The 19,427-nt window shown below is 34.4% G+C and overlaps 3 protein-coding genes across 3 annotated transcripts in view; 1 reads left to right on the top strand and 2 right to left on the bottom strand.

Annotated features, from left to right (window-relative positions):
- Window positions 1–280: 280 nt before the first annotated feature.
- LOC125355306 (histone H3.3A-like) lies at window positions 281–760 on the bottom strand. Its single transcript, XM_048351590.1, has one exon. It carries the CDS (start codon window positions 693–695, stop codon window positions 342–344), a length of 354 nt encoding a protein of 117 aa, XP_048207547.1. The 5' UTR covers window positions 696–760; the 3' UTR covers window positions 281–341.
- Window positions 761–4,190: 3,430 nt separating this feature from the next.
- On the bottom strand, window positions 4,191–11,652 carry Fpgt (fucose-1-phosphate guanylyltransferase). The gene is made up of 4 exons (XM_048351588.1): window positions 11,534–11,652; window positions 10,085–10,252; window positions 8,934–9,026; window positions 4,191–6,298 (listed from the first exon to the last, which is right to left on the bottom strand). Exons 1-4 carry the CDS (start codon window positions 11,613–11,615, stop codon window positions 4,842–4,844), a joined length of 1,800 nt encoding a protein of 599 aa, XP_048207545.1. The 5' UTR covers window positions 11,616–11,652; the 3' UTR covers window positions 4,191–4,841.
- A 125-nt stretch (window positions 11,653–11,777) lies between these two features.
- Lrriq3 (leucine rich repeats and IQ motif containing 3) overlaps window positions 11,778–19,427 on the top strand; it is a 92,709-nt gene continuing 85,059 nt past the window's right edge. Inside the window, exon 1 of the mRNA XM_048352135.1 lies at window positions 11,778–11,933. The gene's annotated coding sequence lies outside the window, so the exon portion shown is untranslated. The remainder of the gene's footprint in view (window positions 11,934–19,427) is intronic.

Genomic DNA, 19,427 nt, shown 5'->3' with positions numbered 1-19,427 from the left:
TACTGATAACAAGAAAGGGGGGCGGGGGTTGCTTTGAGAATGGAATGCTTCCCATCTTAGTGGCTTTTTTTTTTTTTTTTTTGGCCAGTCCTGGGCCTTGGACTCAGGGCCTGAGCACTGTCCCTGGCTTCTTCTGGCTCAAGGCTTGCACTCTGCCACCTGAGCCACAGCGCCCCTTCTGGACGTTTTCCATATATGTGGTGCTGGGGAATGGAACCCAGAGCTTCATGTGTAGGAGGCAAGCGCTCTTGCCACTAGGCCATATTCCCAGCCCCTTAGTGGCTTCTTAAGCTGGTCTCCATGTATCCGGCGTGCTACCTGGATATCTTTTGGCATAATTGTTACAGGTATGGACTGGATAGCACACAGATTGGTATATTACAAAAGGCCAACCAGATGGGTTTCATTCCCTCCTGCAAAGCTCCAATAGCTCCGCTCTGGAAGCGCAGATCCGTTCTGGAGTCCTGAGCAGTTTCCTGTACCCGACCCTGGAAAGGGAGCTTTCGAATCAGAAGCTCACTGGATTTCTGGTAGCGTCTGATTTCACAAAGTGTCACAGTGCCTGGCCTGGAATCCTTTTGTTTATCTGCCCCTCCAGGGGAGGGCGCACTCTTGCGAGGGGCTTTTGTTGCCAGTTGTTTCCTGCAAGCTTCACCACCTGTGGATTTGCGGGCAGTCGGTTTGGTAGGACCCATGGAATAGAGAGAGAGGGCCCTCGCTCACCACTTCTTTGCTGGAGCTCAGTGAGCAAGAAGCAGCAGTGGCGCAGTGGTGGCTGCCAATACAATTCTTTTCCTGAGCTCTTTTGCTCTGATCTACCACTCCACTGCTTGGAATCACAGCTCCAATTCTGGTTTTCTGGTAATTAACTGGAGATAAGAGTCTCATGGACTTTGAATTGCGATCCTTGGATTTGAGCCTTCCGAATAGCTAGGATTACAGGAGGGAGCAAGTCACCAGCAACCAGATGTCCAATTTGTTTTTGTTGTTGCTTATTTGTTTTTGATATGGAAAAATCACAACATGTGTGAGGTTTAAAGACTAGGAAGTAACATGGATAACATCACAAGTTATTGCTGTTATTGAATTTATGGAAAATTATTTGTGTCTAAATGTCAGTTGTAACAAGCTAAAGAAAATTTCAATAAAATCTATTCTTGCCCTCCTCCCTCATAGGCCAGCTTAAATAAATATATTTGGCCATCCATAGTAAATGGTGACCTTTATTCCTGTTTACTAAAACTGACTGCAGTGACATATTATTAGTGAATGGTCTTTGACTACTGATTATGATCATTATTATCTTTATATAGCCAAAGTTCTTTATGTCTAGGTGTTAATAAAGTTGCTTGAAATTTGTCTAAAGAACAGTGTATTTATTGGTAGTTATAATTTACCTTCTCAAGCCTGAGGCTAAAAATAATAGGAATGAAACGATTCATGTAAATCTTCATTGAGCAGCGCACACTTCTCAACCTGCAAATGAAATGAACACTTACTTCATTTCAACAAGGTTGTTTTTAAAAAAGAATTTTGCCCCAAGATGTACAGGTAAATGCTTTAATTCTTTCTTGGACAATGTGTCACTCTCCAACAAGGAAGTCATGAACCATTTGAATGCTCTACAGAGAAAATGTCACATGTACAGATTACTTCGTCACAAAATGTTGGTTGCAGCAAAGATATTATTAAATGTCTTTAAGGAGGCTAGAGATTCAACAAGCAGACCAAAAACACATTATAAAGGAGTGCTTAAAGAATGTACACATTAGAGTTTAGATTGTCTCAGGAATGCACTGAGGCACATTGAAGAGATCATAATTATGAAACAGATAGCTAGGAAATGACACTAGTTGATTGATTGTGACTATCTGCAGCAATCAGAAATGAATTGCTTTCTGAATGGTTGAAATTTATACACGGAATAGCTAAGATATCCTTATAACCATAGGCTTCCAAAGGATAGACCACTGTTCCACGTAGCCTAGAAGGAAATATTTATGATGTTTAGCTTTCAAACACTTCCTTGCCTAGGCACTAAAGTCCAGTTACTTTACAGGTGGACAATAGTTAATGATTCACAGAAATCGTTCTCCCTTCCTTCCTTCCTTCCTTTTTCTTTATTCTTTCTGTTTCTTTATTTCTCTCTCCTTCCTTCCTTTCAGGCTTTCATCCTTCCTTTTTTCTCCTCCTCTTCTTCTCCTTCTTTTTCTTTGTACCAGTCTTCCATATGCTTGGACTCAGGGACTAGGCACTGTCCTGAACTTTTGTGCTCAAGGCTAATACTCTCCTATTTGAGCCACAGCTCCACTTCTGGCTTTTTTTCTTTTCAGTCCTTAATTGGCTATAAGAGTCTCACACTTTCCTGAATGAGTTGGCTTTGAACTTTGATCCTTAGATTTCAGCCTCATGAGAAGCCATGGGTATACGAGTCAGCTACTGACTCCCAAGCTGCCCTTCATTTTTAGTCGTCCAGATATCAGACAATAGGGCAGCTAGAGCTTTTCTTATTATGGCATCTTGAATTTTACCTTGACCTAAAATGTTGGTATACTTGAACTATAGCCAAATTGGGCAATATAGTTTCGCTAGGTTTAAGTAATAATTGTGATCTTAATCTCAATAGAAATTGCCCTAACAAAATTTTCTATCTATAATCTTTCTTCTTTTTTTTTTTTTTTTTTTTGCCAGTCCTGGGCCTTGGACTCAGGGCCTGAGTGCTGTCCCTGGCTTCTTTTTGCTCAAGGCTAGCACTCTGCCACTTGAGCCACAGCGCCACTTCTGGCCGTTTTCTGTATATGTGTTGCTGGGGAATTGAACCCAGGGCTTCATGTATACATAGATCAATACTTAGTTTTATTTTAACAGAGATCTGAAATTATATAGGTTCATATTATATATAGACTATCATATTAACATGTCAATATGAATATTGTTAATACATTTAAAAACTTATTTTTCTCTCTTGGTTCTACTAGTTTAAATTGAGGTGCTTGCTATAAGAGGGCCTACAAGTTGCCCAAGGGCAGAGGGCAACATGATGTACATATGATTGTGTTGTTTCTGACTTATTGTTCTATCTTTAACAGCTACATGAAATTCATGCACATATTTTATTGAAGGTGCCTTTTGACTTTGGCTCTATTGCTGAACTTGGAAATCTTTATATAACATGGGAAATATTTATGTAGGTAATTAGACCACCAGAAGTTGTGAGAATTAATTCTGGATTCTTTTTTTTTTTTTCAGGTATCACTGGGATATCTTTTAAACTTTTTTTTCCCCATTTAATATTCCTTGATACATTGTTCTGTTTGGAGTGTAAATATTAAAGTAGTACTTTTCCCATATCTTCCTCCAGTCATTGTTAATGGAAGTTTATGGAATAGAATTAGTTACAAGCAATAATTCAATTGCTTTTAAAATCTGAGTGTATGATTTAAATGTTGTGCTCATGCAACAAAATATAAATCAAGAGGTGTTTCATATTTAAACATGCAGGCCTTATAATTGCTGATACAACATATAGATAAAAAGGTGTGAATTATTTTATTCAGAGACTAAAACGTGCCAGAAAAGTGATTTGTGGTATACTACTTTCATATTTTTGATGTGTTAATACAGCATCAAATTTTTTGTCAGAAATTTCTCACTTACTTCGAGTTTAAACCACCTGTCTCTTAGGAGCATGATCAAAATGAAGCAAAATGAAAATAATTTTGTCAAAGAGGAAAGCAGTAGCATCAGAGATCAACGAACTGGTGTCTGTGGTCTACAGCTACATGAAAGACTCAGATATTAGTGTAGTCCTGACAATTTGGACAAAACAAGATGTTACTGGGTGGGCATATGAATACCAAACTTTCTGAGATGAAAGTGTGCCAGTCTTTGATTCTGACTGTAAAGCTGCAGAAATGTCTGGAATATATCTTCATATTTCACATTTTTTCTTTTTTTAGATTACTAATACATTTACTATAATTTTATCCCCCTCTAGAATTAATTTTATTTTTTATCATCAAAGTGAGGTAACTTTTTTTTCTTTATATGTATATGTGCAAGAAGGTTTCACAATGAAAATCAATGTTTCTATTCTACCTAAAAGATCTCCAATACATACCCAAACCTCAAAGAACCAATGTGCCCTTGAGTGTTTTCTTCTTAGAACATAAGTGGCTCTTAGAATCATAGCACTTTAAATAAAATTATATTTATGAATAGCACATAACATCTTCTGAAAGTACTTCAAGTAAACTGATGTTAAACAATACCACATCAATTTTCACTTTGGGAAATAAACAGTAGCATATACATGTAAATAGTCAAAGACTTCATATAACCACTCCTGTTTTAATATTACTTTTATGATAATACGTAAACAAAATTTAACTTAAAACACACATCTGACATTTTCTAATTCTTAGTTTGATACACAGATATTTCACTTATATACTTAGACCAAAACAGGGATAACCCAGGATTCCCACCAATTCTTATTTCCTTGAAGTTGTGCTTTCTCTACTTTCCCACCCTTTGCTATCTCTCTCCTTCTCCTCCCCTTTTGACTGATTGTTTCTCAGTATTGTCACGAGTATATGCAAAGAAAGTAAGAAATTGGAACTGTTATTAGTCCTCATGGCAACATAACAGCTCCACTAAAGAGATTACTGTAAATACGAAAGTAATATCCATAGTGACATTGCGTGAATATCAATGAATCTTAATCATTCCTATCACCTTTCCCAAAAGTAACAGGGGTTGTTGTTGCTGTGTATGTATACCCATACATTTGTGCATGTATGATTACCAATGAAAGGCAAAGTATGTATATAAACATATATTTAAGACATCTCCAAATCAGAGTGTTTTTTATTTAGGCAGATTTCTAGAAAAATTTTCTCTCTATAAGCTATCATGTCTTCTACATCTTTGTAAAGAAGCATTTCTTCAATGGACAACAGCTGAAAGCTGTTCAATTTGAATGGTGAATTGTTCTTCACAGCATTTAACATCTTTAGTGATGTTGTAACTGATTCACTCAGAGAAGAGCACACTGGAAAAATGCGAGCAGTCCACAAGCTAAAACATGCCCTATTTCCTGAAAACAGTTCCTCTGAAACATTAAGATTCCAAGTATCTAAACAGGACAGAAAACAGACTCCAAAGAATTGAAGCAACTTGATATCTAACAATGTTTTCACATTCTTCTTCAAGTCATCCTGCACTCCAAATACCATAGTTGAATACTTTAAGTGTCCATTTATCTTCAAACTTAAAGAACTCAAAAACAAATAAGCAGGTAGGATAGCTTTGGTTATAATATAGGAATTGCTAATAATACAGTTTTCCCCAATGGACACATCAGTTTCCAATCTGGAATACTCTATAACTGAGCCAGGTGCCACAGAAAATCTTGAGTCCAATATACTTTGAATGATACAAGATGTTTTAGCAGAGCCTTCTGGTATATCTGGAAGGATGCTGAAAGCTATGGACTGCAGGCCAAGCTCTGACTTCAAACTGCTATCTGAAGTAAAATGAAACAAATATTCTTCAGTTGTTCCAATGTGATAAAACTTGGAATTATTAAGAACAACAACATTTAATGGCGTTCCTTTAAGAAGATGAAATATTTTTTGTCTCATATCTACCAACTCTGATTCTTCTTTTGTGACATTTGATGTATCTTTGGTGTATTCCACAGTTGCTCCAGGTCCCAGTGCTTGCAGGAAGTCCCCATAGGCATCTATTTCACACTTCAGTGGGCCTATATTTTCATAAAAAGCAAGTAACTTTTTTGCTGATTTACAATCCACATAGAAGAGACTATCTGTATAAACATACTCAGAATCTAACTGAAGACAGGCAGTGTCACCTCCACCAAAGTCCTGTTGACAGAAGTCTCCAGGTTTACAAACAGCATTAAAGTGATGCATCTTTTCTATGCTGGGCTTATGAAGGAAGCGATAGCAACATCTGTATTCAAGGGCTCTCTGTTTTAAACAATTAGAAGAATCCAAGACAAATACTCCATGTGTGGTACCTACAGTCAAACTAGAAGGATGAGCTAATGCAGTAAAGCCAGGTTTGTCAAAACTAATATACTCTGCTTCTTCAATACTATATAATTCAATATCATCTGCACAGGTAACCAAAATTCCAGGATTCATGTGTGAGGGGAAGTCAATGTACATGGCTAATTTTAATTCCAACATCTGATAAATGGGATTACCAAGTGGTAAAGAAGTGAAAATTTTCCCCAGAGCACTTGCATTTGGAAGACGTTGACTGTAGCCACCTATAAAAATTTAAAAAATAACTGTTTTAAATACAATATTTTTAAGCTTTTTTAAGTTTGTGGTTATCAGTTGCAATGCAAAATATCTCTAAAATATATATATATATATATATATATATACATATAAAACATGTTACTGAAGATCAAGAATAACAAAATCCAGATTAAAAATTCAAGGAACAATTATCCTACAATAATTTCACTTAGTAATTCAGTTTTGAACATTCTAGTTTAATGTACTATGTAGCTTGTGGATAGTTTTGAATCACTTGTGTAAAGAGAAAAAGGACAAAAGCCTAAAAGTCAGCCCTCTATTTAAACTTTAAGCAAAAAAAAATCTCGATCATGTACAAACTCAGATATTAAGCACTTACTTCATAGGAAAAATAGTTACAAAAAAGCTAATAGAGTCACACAATTTGTTGTGTTGTTCTTGTTTTTTTTTTTTTTTTTTTGCCAGTCCTGGGGCTTGAACTCAGGCCCTGAACACTGTCCCTGGCTTCCTTTTGCTCAAGGCTAGCACTCTACCACTTGAGCCACAGCACCATTTCTGGCTTTTTCTATTTATGTGGTGCTGAGGAATCGAACCCAGGGCTTCATGCATGTTAGGCAAGCACTCTCTGCTAAGCCATATTCCCAGCCCAGAGACACAATAAAAAGTAGTTTTCTACTGAAAGTTCTTTCCACATGCAACATATTTCTTCAAATTATTACACTGATTTAAAGGAAACAGAGAAAGGTAAAAAGTTTGATAAGATATGTACTCACTGCATTACGTATGTAACTGTAACCCCCCTGTACAATACTGTGATAATAAAAATAAATAAAGGAAAATAAGAAAATGAAGGGAAATTTATTTAAGAATATTTAAAAATCTATACTTGCTTTTCATTTAAATTGGCTCTTTCCATGTAAAGTAGATAGTATAACTTTTTCATTCCTTGAAAAGTGTGTTCTCATCATGTGCTGGTGGATCACACCTGTAAACCTAGCTATTCAGAAGGCTACTAAGATCTGAGGATTGCAGTTAGAAGCCAGCGCCAGAAGGAAAGTCCATGAGACTCTTACCTCTAATAAATTCCTCAGAAAAAGCCAGAAGTGGCACTGCCACTCAAGTTGTAGAGGGCTACCCTTAGGGACATCACCCAGTCCCTCAGCTCAACCCCCAGGATCAAAAAAGAAAAGTAAAAAGGTATGTTCTCTTAAATATAATACATGTCTTGCAACATAAATAGTGACAGATAGATACTATACAAAGTGTGAGATAAACATGAAATCATACTGGTTCTCCATGTTTAGCTTTTTGTCTTTGGAATTACTCCAAAGTAGCAAAGGTAAAATAGTATCTACTTTCACATGTTTTATGAGATCAATAATATACAAAAAGTACTTCAAACATAGCACATTACTCAAGAACTGAGGGCTATTGATAACTATTTTTCTCCTTTGCAAAGACTAAACAACAATAAAGTTTAGCATGAAAAACTACCTCTAGCTATTCATCTACGTTATTTGTTTCAAGATGGCACATGGATTTTAAAATCTGAGAAATGTAGTAAGTTCCTTAAATAAAATGGCATAGAATGTGCATGTGTTCTCTTGGACAGTCAAATGTCTAGATTATTTAAAATACCTAACACAATGAACTTATATCTCAATAGATGCTGTTATGTTGTGTTGTTCAGGAAATAATGACATAAAAATGACAGCACTTGTTCAGTACAGAACCATTTTCTTTTTGTTAAATATGTTCTACCCATGGAGAGTGGGGGCCCATTATACTTCTGCTTATATTTTCTGATGTCTAATTTAACTTTCTAACAAGTTTGTAGTTGGATATTTTTCTGGAATAAAATAATTTTTTGATACTTTCAGTTGGTCTTGAAAGCAGAACTGGGATATATAGACATTATCTTAAAAAATATATATATCATGGTACTATATATAAATTCGAAAGGAATAAAGGGCCAAGCCATGTAGAATAATAATTCTAAAATACAGGTTCCTAGACTTGTAAGTCCTTGCAAAATTTTCATTAGTAGGCATATTTAACTTTCTGTACCACACACAATCATCTAACATATAGAGAAAATCAACATGTAAGCAAAATTTTTATTTACCTGAAAGTATTCAATTTAAAATACTACCTACTCCTTATTCTGCAGTTATGACCTCTCATTTTTCCATTTTAAAATGTTCTTTCTTGTATTTATTTTCCACTTACATACTTACTTCTCAGTCTTTTATTTTCTCACTTTCTTTTCAAATTCTGGTAAATGGTGCAGCCTTTGACTACTGAAGGCCTCAGCAAGGCTAAGATTGTTAAACCAGCCTTATTCCAAAGGAAGAATCCCTTCTAAGGAATTTTAGAGAATTGTTCAAATTAGATATTCTGTTATAGGAAAAATAATTTTCTACATGCATACAAAAAAATGAAACAATATTTGATAATATGACTGGTTATTTTTAATGGTAAATTTTGTAGAAGTAGTTAATTTCTTACAACCTAAAAGTAGTAAGAAAAACAAAAAAGAAATGTTTCCAAAGATACCTTCAAAAATTTTTTCTAAAAAGTAGAGATTATCACAAATAAAATACTCAAAAGAAAATATAAATTAACATAGTATAACTTTACCAGAGTGAATTAATAGGATAATAAAAGAATTCCATTTATCTCCATATAGCTTTTCCAAATTTTGAAGAGCACAAAGTGTTGATCCTCCATTTCCTTAAAAGTAAATTAAAAATCACAATTGGTTTCATAGAAATTTACTAACTTTTTGTAATGAGAATAAATATAGGTACAATAATTAAACATATGGATTTTTTCTATAATTAAATGGATAGAAAAAAGTACTAGTAAAAGAATAAAATCAAAATATCTTATGGCAAAGAAATAAACACAAATAACTGCCCTCAATAATAAGCAATTTGCTAATATTGTCCCCAAATTATTAATAACTTAATCTGTAACAAGAATTTTAACTACAAGTATTCAAATTGTTACATCATAAACCCATTTAGATAATTCTCCCACATGATACAATCCAATATATAAATTAGGTTTTCTTCATAAAAATACTTTTAAAAATCTTAACTACTAACAACTAATTAAGAATAGTAATACTAATAAAATATTAAGTACCACATCAATATTATGACCACTGTTAAACTTAACAGTTACTGTCAAGTTAAATAAGCTTAACAATTTACTTCAGAGCTGTATCTATATAATGGGAACAATATACTAGAATGAGTATTAAAAAGGTAGAGGCTAATCTGAACAATGCTAATGTCATACACATACATTCTATCTCTGTTATGAAGGTGTGCAGTTTTAAGTATCATATGGAAAATAACCATTGGAAAAATCGCATTTACTTTTATTTACAATGGAAGGTCAAAGGACAGAGTTGGCTTTAGTATGAGTTTTCAAATAAATATTCTCGGGTACTTAAATGCTTGGACCATGTTCCTTTGCAGACTGCTTCTTGTTTCTGATCCTAAGGGGCCATACGTGCTTTCAATAATTTCAATAAAATTTAAAACTACTAACATTTTCTTTTAAACAACATTCTCAAAGTTGTACACTGCAAATAACTAAGAATATTTTCTATGCCTTTTATAGTTTTTTAAAAAAGAGTCAATTTACATTCAAATTTTAAGGTCTGTAAAGGCCAAGACTGGAGTTATGCAGCTAATAAATTGTAAAGCACAGACAAGGTTGTGTTCAGTTATTCTTATTCCTAGAATCTATGTAATAAATGTGTCCATAAAAATGCATACCAATTTTTGCTCCTGCAGGATCAACAAAAACATGATATTGAACTCCAAGAGGTAATTCATTTCTTTTCAGCTTTTCTGATAGTTGTTGTCTATAAGCAATTTCCTGCTTTTCATCAGCTGCTGTTATTGCAACTATATCCCAAAATTCTCCAGGTGCCACAGGTTTGCCTATTTAGAAAAAGCAGGAATATGATAAGTATAATCAGAATTCTCTATCAAAGGTTTGCCTACTTTAAAAGAAAAACCAGAATGATACCATTTATTAACATCTTCAAAAATATATCTTATTATACTTGGTATTATTTAACTAGTTCTGAGGATTGTTCTCAAAGTTCTTTTCCTTTTGTTCTTCAACATTATGCTTCATAATTTCTCCTATTTCAAAATTTAAGCAATACTTTTTGACAAAAGCACTCGAACTCAATTCTTAAATAAGAACATATAAAGTAACAAATACCTAATATCTACCTTTCAAAATCCATTTTGTTTATCATAACCAGCAAGTGTATGCTGGCTACGATTCAAACTAAGACCCATTCCTTTAGGGTTTGTTTATAAATATGCATGCTTCATTTTTTACTTGTATTTTGATATATTTTTCATTGTTATTATATAGGTGATGTAAGATGAACCACACAAGTGTATTCGGGCTATTAGACTATGGCACAAAATTCTGGATCACAGAAATCACCCCAACGCACTAAAAGAAAGACTGAACTTTTGGTTAAAGTGGGAATCGCCTTATCCATTAAATAAGATGAATAAACGTTTCAATTAGCTAAAAAAAAAAAAAAAAAAAAAAAAAAAACAAGACTTGTCAGCTAGGTTCCTACAGTTTGGAATGTTTCGTTATTTTCCAAATACGGAGCTCTGCACAGTTTTAGGCAGATATAATGGAATAGAGTGTGACTAGATAGTTGTGCAGGTGTACAGGAAGTAGCATACTTAAAAAAAAAACAACTTAACTTTCACTTAATTTTAAATCATATCTTCTCCGTGTGATGATCTGTTCCTCCTCTCAGTTAAGTGTTTAAACTGGTGAGCTAGAGGAGGGTGGCTGAGGTTGAGAAGAGGAAAATCAGATCTACTTGCAAAACGCTGTGACATTTGATTTGTTGAAAATAACTTCCCTGAAGAGGTTAACTCAACACATAACAAAATTGGGGCTTTACTGGTCAAAGATTAGCCATTTTCTCTTTCCCTTTCTCCTTTATTTTTATCTCTGGGATCAAGCAAGGTGAAGCATAAGAAGTGTGGAAGGAGAGGACACAGAACTGACAAGGAAGATTCAGATATTCCTGGGTCACAGTCCCAGGCCTGCAGGGAGGAGGCAGACAGACAGCAAGTGACTGTCCGGCAGACAGCAAGTGACTGTCCAGCAAACTGCCGGATACGACAGGCACCCTCCCTTCTGCATTGCCCCAGACATCTTGCTTCCTCCTAGGCTACCTCTTAGTTCTGAAAACTTCGTCAGTTTTCGTTGAGTAGCTTCGCGTAGAGATGGGCTTGGCCGGACCCAGGCTGCCGCCATGGCTGCACCGTCGGGAGCGCGCGCAAATGCAGTCAGCATGCGCATGCGCGCTGGAATGCCCGTGACCCTGACACCCCACCCCCCCCGCCGCCATTACCTCGGCCCCGCCTCTTCCTGCGTCCTCCATGCACGTCATTACAGCCCGCCCGCCAGTAACTTCACAGTCCCTGAGAGTCCTGATGGGGTTGAGGCAGACGCTTGCTCCGTTTCCTTAGCAACAGACTTTGGAGCAGATGGCCACCTAGAGATTTGTTGGTCTGTGCAGGGTCTGAGCTGCTATTTTTCCAGCTCGTAAGGCCTTACAGCCCTGTTGACCCGGTGAGTGGTTCAGGTCGGGAGAGACAGACGAGAGTTGGAACGCGTTAGGGGGAAGATGGAGCCGCGACCCAGGCTCCAACTTTCTTTACAAAGGTGATTCGTGCACGCTGGAGGTTTGTTGTAGTAAGAAGCAGTTCCCAAGAAGTTCTTGTTCCATCCTTTCAACCCCGGTGTCATTCAGAGCTGTCAGTCTCCCCAGCCCAGATCCAGGCACACAGTCTCAATATTTACAAGCCTGTATTGTCTCTGGGCAGTGGAGGTTCTGTGCTTGAAACATTTGACAGTGAGCCAAACACCCCTCTGCGGTATAAGGCAGTTCTCTAATATTTGTATTATTTTGCATTTCCGACTTCCTTTTATATGTGCTTATTAGAACACTCAGTATTATTTTTCGGGAAAAGTAGGCCTTAGAAGATGTATTTTCATTAGCAAATTATAGTTATTTCTCTGGAAGAACAGTAAGTGTGTCAGGAGCACTACTGGTTAACTTTATCTTTATACATAAAACAGTGGAATCAGAGGAATTAGTAACTTACTTAAGGCATTACAATTTATAAGTAACCCAAGATTTAAGGAAGATATTTAAGTCCAAAACCTAGAATTTTTCTAACCAGCCTATATCGTTTCATTTGAGAAGCCTCCATTAGTCTTTTTATAGGAGCATAGGCAATAAAGGCCCTATAGACTTACTGTTTGTGAGTAAACTTAGTTTTTCCTATAAAGTCTTGACCTTTTTAATTCCCTCTAAAATAAAAGCAGTCAGATTATTTGAGTAAAATGTAGACTACTATTACAGAGGTGTGTTTTGTTTTGTTAGTGTCAGTACTAGGCTTGAACTCAGGGCCTGGTCACTTTCCCTTAGCTTTTTACATCAAGACTAGTTCTCTGCCAATTGAGCCACAACTCCACTTCCAGGTTTTTGGGGGTTAATTGGACATAAAACTCGCATGGACTTCCCTCCAGAGCTTGGCTTTGAACTGGGATCCTAAGATCTCAGTATCTTGAGTAGTTTAGGATTTTAGATGTGAGCTACCGGTGTCTGGCTCTGCCAGTTTTATCATTGAAGACATTTTGTTGATAAAAAGCAATACATTCAAAGGACATTTGTAAAATAGATAAGATTCGATGGGATGAATGTGAACAAAAAAGAAAGTAGAAATTCAGAGTGTAATAACAGGTCATATGAAGGATTATGATTGCTCCAGTGAAACAAAACTATGCGAGGATTTTGGTATGACTTGTCTAAGATTAAAAGGATCATTCAGAGATGTGACAACCAATAAAGGAAAGATGGAAGAGATAGATTAGAAAGGCTATACTGAAATAATACAGGCAGAGAGAATTTGGTAAAGATGTGGTTGAAGTGGCAACAGTAAGGATGGTAAAATTAATTCATATTCTGGGCACATTTTGAATGGAAAACCCATAATATTTTTTGAATGGCTATGAGAAAAAGAGTGGAGTAAAAAATGACTGCCTGAAGAACAAATGGCTGTTAGATGAGGAAAGCTAACTATGTAGAAGGTTTTGGGGGTAATAAAATGAATCTTTAATTTGGTTATCCATATGCAGTGGAAGTTTGTGTGTGTATAGGTATCTTTGTGTATTATACGTATGGGTTTGGAGTTAAGGCGAGAGATCTGGTTATAGACACAACTCTAATTTGTCAGCATATAGCTGGAATTGACATTCAACTATAAGGATAGATTGAGATCCCGAAAGAATAAGGTCAATTGGGTTTATATGAGGTATTTCACATTCTGACAATGAGAAGTGAAAAATGAAAAAGTAACCAAATAATAAATTTCAGACCGTAAAAAAACTTTGAAAGTGATATAATAGACATATACAAGCATAATTAGAGCATTTCTTGGATCTATGAAAAATGAGCATAAATATGCATACTATTTTTCCCAGTATGACAACATTGCTCACATAAATTATGCTGGAAGTAAATATACCTTAATTTCAGCTATGCTTTCCACATAACTGGGATACTAACTAGTCTCATACTACTATGCTAAATATTTTATTGGCTAATATAGGATCTCATTCACTTTTAGCCCCAGGCTAGCTTCAAACGCCAATCTTCATGAACACAGCTTCCAGGAAGCTATGGTTACAACTGTGAGCTAATTCACCAGGTTAAATTTTCATTAATTTTTAAGCAAAAAAAAAGTATTGTACACTATCTTGAGTAGTAGCAGCTTTTCTTGCTTGTTATTATAGAAAGTAAAAAAATCTAGAACTTTTTTATATTCGGTGTAATAAAATGAATATAAACAAATATTATACTTTGATGTGTGCATTAGGGTTGTTAAAATAGTCTTATACTACTATAGAAATTTTCAGTTATTATCCTTAGTATTATCTTCTAAAAGCATAAATTCCCAGTCCAACTAAGTACCAAACCCATTACACAAATCAAGCACAGTGGATATGTTAGTGTGATTATCTATTTATAAAGGGTATTCAGCTAAGCTCTGTTGACTCACGCCTATAATCCTAGCTACTCAAGAAGCTGAGATCTGTGTATCACATTTCATAACTAGTTTGGGAAGGAAAGCCTGTGAGACTCTTATCTCCATTTAGCCATGAAAAATATGGAAGTAGAGCCGTAACTGAAGTGGCAGAATGTTAGCCTTGAGCACAAAGAGACTATGGAGAGTACCCTGAGTTCAAGTGCCAGTATTGATGTGTGTGTGTGTGTGTGTGTGTGTGTGTTTGTGTAACCCCTCCCCCCAAAAGCTAATTATGCTAAAGTCAATTGGAAAATAATATATTGTGTGAAAGCATTTCTAGTAGGAGACAAAGAGTGTTTGGCTAGTTGCCAAATATTTCTATTTATTGCTTCTTTTTCACCTCCTCCTGTTCCTGACATGCTGAAGTTACTTTGCAGTTGTTTACTCAGCTACTCTGTATTCAATTTGCCGCCCCCCCAACTTGATTCTCAATTACTGTTACCAGGTTTTGAGTTTAGAGTCTTGTCCTTGCTAGGTAGGTCCTTAAACATTTGAGCTATAATTGTAGGCTAATTTTACTTTAGTTATTTTTCTGATAAGCTCTCACTTTTTGCCTAGGGCCAGTCTTAGTTGTGGACCATGAGGCTGGCTTAATTCTTAAAATGGGATTTTCCCAATGTTTTTTAATTTTTTTTTTTCTGTGCTGACCTCAGAGTTTGAACCTTGTGATCTCTGCCCCTGGAGTAGATGGGATGACAGATATGTACTAGCATAACTGGCCCTCAAAGTATATCTTAAATATTTCCCCCTTCACTATACCCTACTGATTTTATTACCCAGAATTTGGTCTGCCTTGGTTAATGAATGTTTTATATAAATTTGATTAAACTATGTATTCTGCTGTAGTTGAATAGAGTAGCTGTCAGATATCACTCTAGTGCTATTTTGTTCGGAATAAACGATTAGATTAGATGACCATGAAAAAATAATTTAGGAAGTTCCTATTAATGTAGCCTCAAACTTGGAAGTTCTTCCCTTACTTATATCCACTTTAAGAATCAAAAGCATTCATTTTTTTACAATTTTTGAGATTTCTAATCTGTTTTTTAAACACTCTCCTAGAATCCCATCTCTATTATTACTTTATCCTTCTATTCTTTTATATTTTATATCTTTCTATGAAAGCCTTTCATATATTAAATATATCTTTATTTCCTTGTCTGGAGGCATGGGACAAGTAGTAGAATTCCAGGGGAAAATTGTGTGTGAGAACTTGTGAGAGCATGAGGACCTGAGTTCAAGTCTCAGTACTGGCAAACAAATAAATAAATCATTGTCCTATCTGATAAGTCCTAACATTCTTGCTATTTCTATGGTTCTGAGAAATCTATGGATCTCTGTTTGTTGCTCCAGTTTGTAGGACAGTGGTTTACACCTTACTTCATTTGTCTAAAAACCTAAGTAGAGTTTTTAATTTTTCCTTTTCTGGAGCTTGTTTTAATATGCTGTTAGGATGGAGTGATTATTATATCTAGTCTTTTCATATGTAACAGACAACTGGAAGTTCTTGAGTTACTATTCAGCAAATACATTCTATCTGTAATTCTTAATTGAACTTGATACACTTGATACAATTGATAGTGTTGATGATACACTAAATCTTTTTAAATTTTTTACCTATTTATTTATTGTCAAAGTGATGAACAGAGGGGTTACAGTTTCATACGTAAGGCAGTGCATGAATTTATTATCCAAGTTGTCACCTCCTCTCTCATTCTCCTCCACCTGTCCCCTCCTGACTCCCCCACCCATGAGTTGTACGGTTGGTTTACAGCATATAATTTTGTAAGTATTGCTGTTGCATTGGTTTGTCTTTTATCCTTTGTCTCTCCAGTTTGATATTCCCCTTCCCTTTCCTAGTTTCAACACACGTATATACAATATCCAGGGTACCAAAATCAGTTACAGTGACATCAGGGGTAAAACCATGGGAAAGAAAGACAAAAGAATACTAAATCTTTCTAAAGACTTTTATTTGTCTTTATAACAACTCTATAAAGTATTACTGCTATTCTGACTGTAAAGTTGAAAAATGAACGTATAGGGTACATAATTTGTTGAGGATCACAAGCACAGAAAAACATACATCTCAGTTTTTTTTTCTTTGTAAACCGCTGGAATATCAGAATAATTTGTTCTAGATAATGCACTATGACTGAGGTGAGAATACCAGGCATAGACAATAGTTTAAGAAGCATCTGAAAATCATTTAAAAGGCCTATAAAAATGGAACACTAGTCAGCTACTATAAAAGGGAATAATTTTGCTTACAAGAAAATGCATGGAACTAGATGTCATCATTTTTATTAGTTAAACAAATCAGATTCAGAAAGACAATTATCACATTTATCTCATATATAGAAACTAAGATGAAGCCATTTAAGGAATTTCAACTTAATGGAAAGAGAATTTTTGTCATTTGTACTTAGAAGGCTTGAATACATTATAATTTACTTTCAGGGATTTCAGTCTCTGAAGAAATGAAAATATAGATATATTTAGAAAATTAATAGTTATTGAAGTCTGACTTAGTTCTGGGTCTCATGATAAAGACTTATTCTTCTTTAATTAGCCCAAACATTAAGAAACAAGTTTCTGATTCTAAAGTTGCATTCACGCTAATAGGAATTCAATCAAACTTATTAGTTGGAGATCTGAGAATGGTATAGAAATATAAATAATAACTAAATATCAGTTGCATAAGAATTTTCCTGACAGATAACAGAATTTAAAACCACTGTAGAATGCTCAAAAAGAGAGTAAAAACCTTCCTGTGAGCATTAGAGATTTTGCTGACAGAGATTAAGTTGTCACATAGACATTATCAGTAATAAATGCAGATAGAACCATTCTCTGGAATCTAGCAATACCTCATAAAGTTAGAGAAGCACCAGAATAGGCATTTTGCCTCTTGACATAAGAACTTCCTGTGGACCTACACAATTTACAATCACTCAGATTTATATCACTTTACTGCCTCTGCATTTGATAAAAGCCCACGCCTGCTTTCTTCCCAGAAAATACTTACATAGACTAAGTCCCTCTTCCAGTTTTGTGTATCTACACACAAACAAATATATCTTTTATGGTATCTTTGTTCAAGAATTATTGATTTGTAGAAAAATTTCATCAAGAATTTGACATGCAACAAGATGAAAGAGGAGTTCAGCTCATTTTAGTAAGAATCACTGTGTTAATCTTAAGAATTTAAATCACTGAATTAAATTAAAATCACTATTTTAATATTGTCTATTTTCCTTACCAATAGTTAATTCACTTTTTTATGTGAGACTTGCTTTAAAACTTTAAGAATCAGATAACTTAGAGATTTTTCTTAAAAATAATTCTCGAGTCATGAATCTTAACTCTGAATAATTACCCTGGTATTTAGCCCATACACATTTTTTTTGCTGATAATATACATCTTTCTGATTAAAGCTAAAAAATGAAGGCAGCTGTACAAATGAAAAATAGAAGCATAGAATTATGATGAAAATTATCTCAAATTTGGATTTAATATCCACTTGTGTTTAAACACAAGTTTTAATTCTTGCAGATTATTTACTTATGAGATACCTTTTTATAAAGCTAAAAGTATCTGTATAAAATGCAAATAAAAGCATTGAATTAAGTGATATTAAAATTACCTGCAGTTGGGATTTGTATGATTCAATATTTGTTCCTTAAAATTTATGTCATACTGGCAAAAAGTTTTCAAGTTAGGCAAGAATTCAACCACATAAATTTCCTAACCATGTATTAGCCATTTTATGTAGAAAACAAAGTTCCCATTATGCAAAATTTGGGAACACAGTATAACAGATGAGATGGGCTATAATTCTCAATTATAGTAAATATCAATTTTAAAAAGTTGTATTATTAATCTCAACGAAATAAGAATGATTTATGTAAGTATAGAATATTTTGTAAAATAATCAATTTTTGAACAATTCCACTACCGCTATTATGGATTATTTTATATATAATTTGTATTCATTAGACTAGTATGTCTCATGTATGCAACTATCACATACATTTGTATTTGTATTATGAATAATTCTAGTAGTACATCATTGGAATATTCAGATACAATAGCATTTATCCAGAAACTTCAGTGAATTAATTAAAATTGTATTACCATCATTGCTACAGCACTGTATTAATAATATAAAAACACATAACCCCTTTTTATGAAAGAAATTTAAAATAAAATGTATTTCTCATTGATAAGTATATAGATATTAATAATTATACTGAGTAAATGACAGTTTTTGGAATGTTTGAAAATAAGTGCCAAGAATAAGGTTGTATCTTCTGCAAAGAAATTTGCCAATAGACTGAAATGGATTAGTGTTAGAAATAGTTTTTAAGTAAAAGTCATATATATATATACTTTTATTATTGCTTTTCATAATTATATATAGTTTTATATATATGAAGAAGTATATAATTTTATACTGGTGCATATATAGACAGTTGAAGATCACTTTCTGATGTATGTAAAGAAATAGTATTTGTGATGTTCCCTGTGGATGGATGTTGATTGCCCAAACTCAGGATTTTATGAGTTGTAAAGTATAAGAAAATGAAAAGGCAAGCAGTAGACTGCCTTTTCACAGTAGGATATGAATCACATACATGATATCTAAAGTATAAAGGTATTTAATCTCAGCAATAAGAAAGTAATCCAATAAAAAAGTAGACCAAAGATCTGACTAGAAACCTCACAAGGAAGATATGCAGATGGCAATATGTTCAAAATCATATGTCATTAGGGATTTCAAATTAAAACAATAGTATACCAATAATCACCTACTGGTATGCTAGAATACAAAATACTTCTAAAACCAATCTGCTGAAGGTGTGAATGATAATTCTTTACATTTATTGCTAAAAATGAAAATGCATAGCCAGTTTAGGAAACAGTGGCAATTTGTCAGAAAATTAAGCCATACAGTATATCTCATGTAAC

The sequence above is a fragment of the Perognathus longimembris genome, chromosome 7 (assembly GCF_023159225.1).
Source record: "Perognathus longimembris pacificus isolate PPM17 chromosome 7, ASM2315922v1, whole genome shotgun sequence".
Taxonomy (NCBI): Eukaryota; Metazoa; Chordata; class Mammalia; order Rodentia; family Heteromyidae; genus Perognathus; species Perognathus longimembris.
Note: the sequence above shows the minus strand (reverse complement) of the source record. Positions and strands in the feature narration are given on the sequence as shown.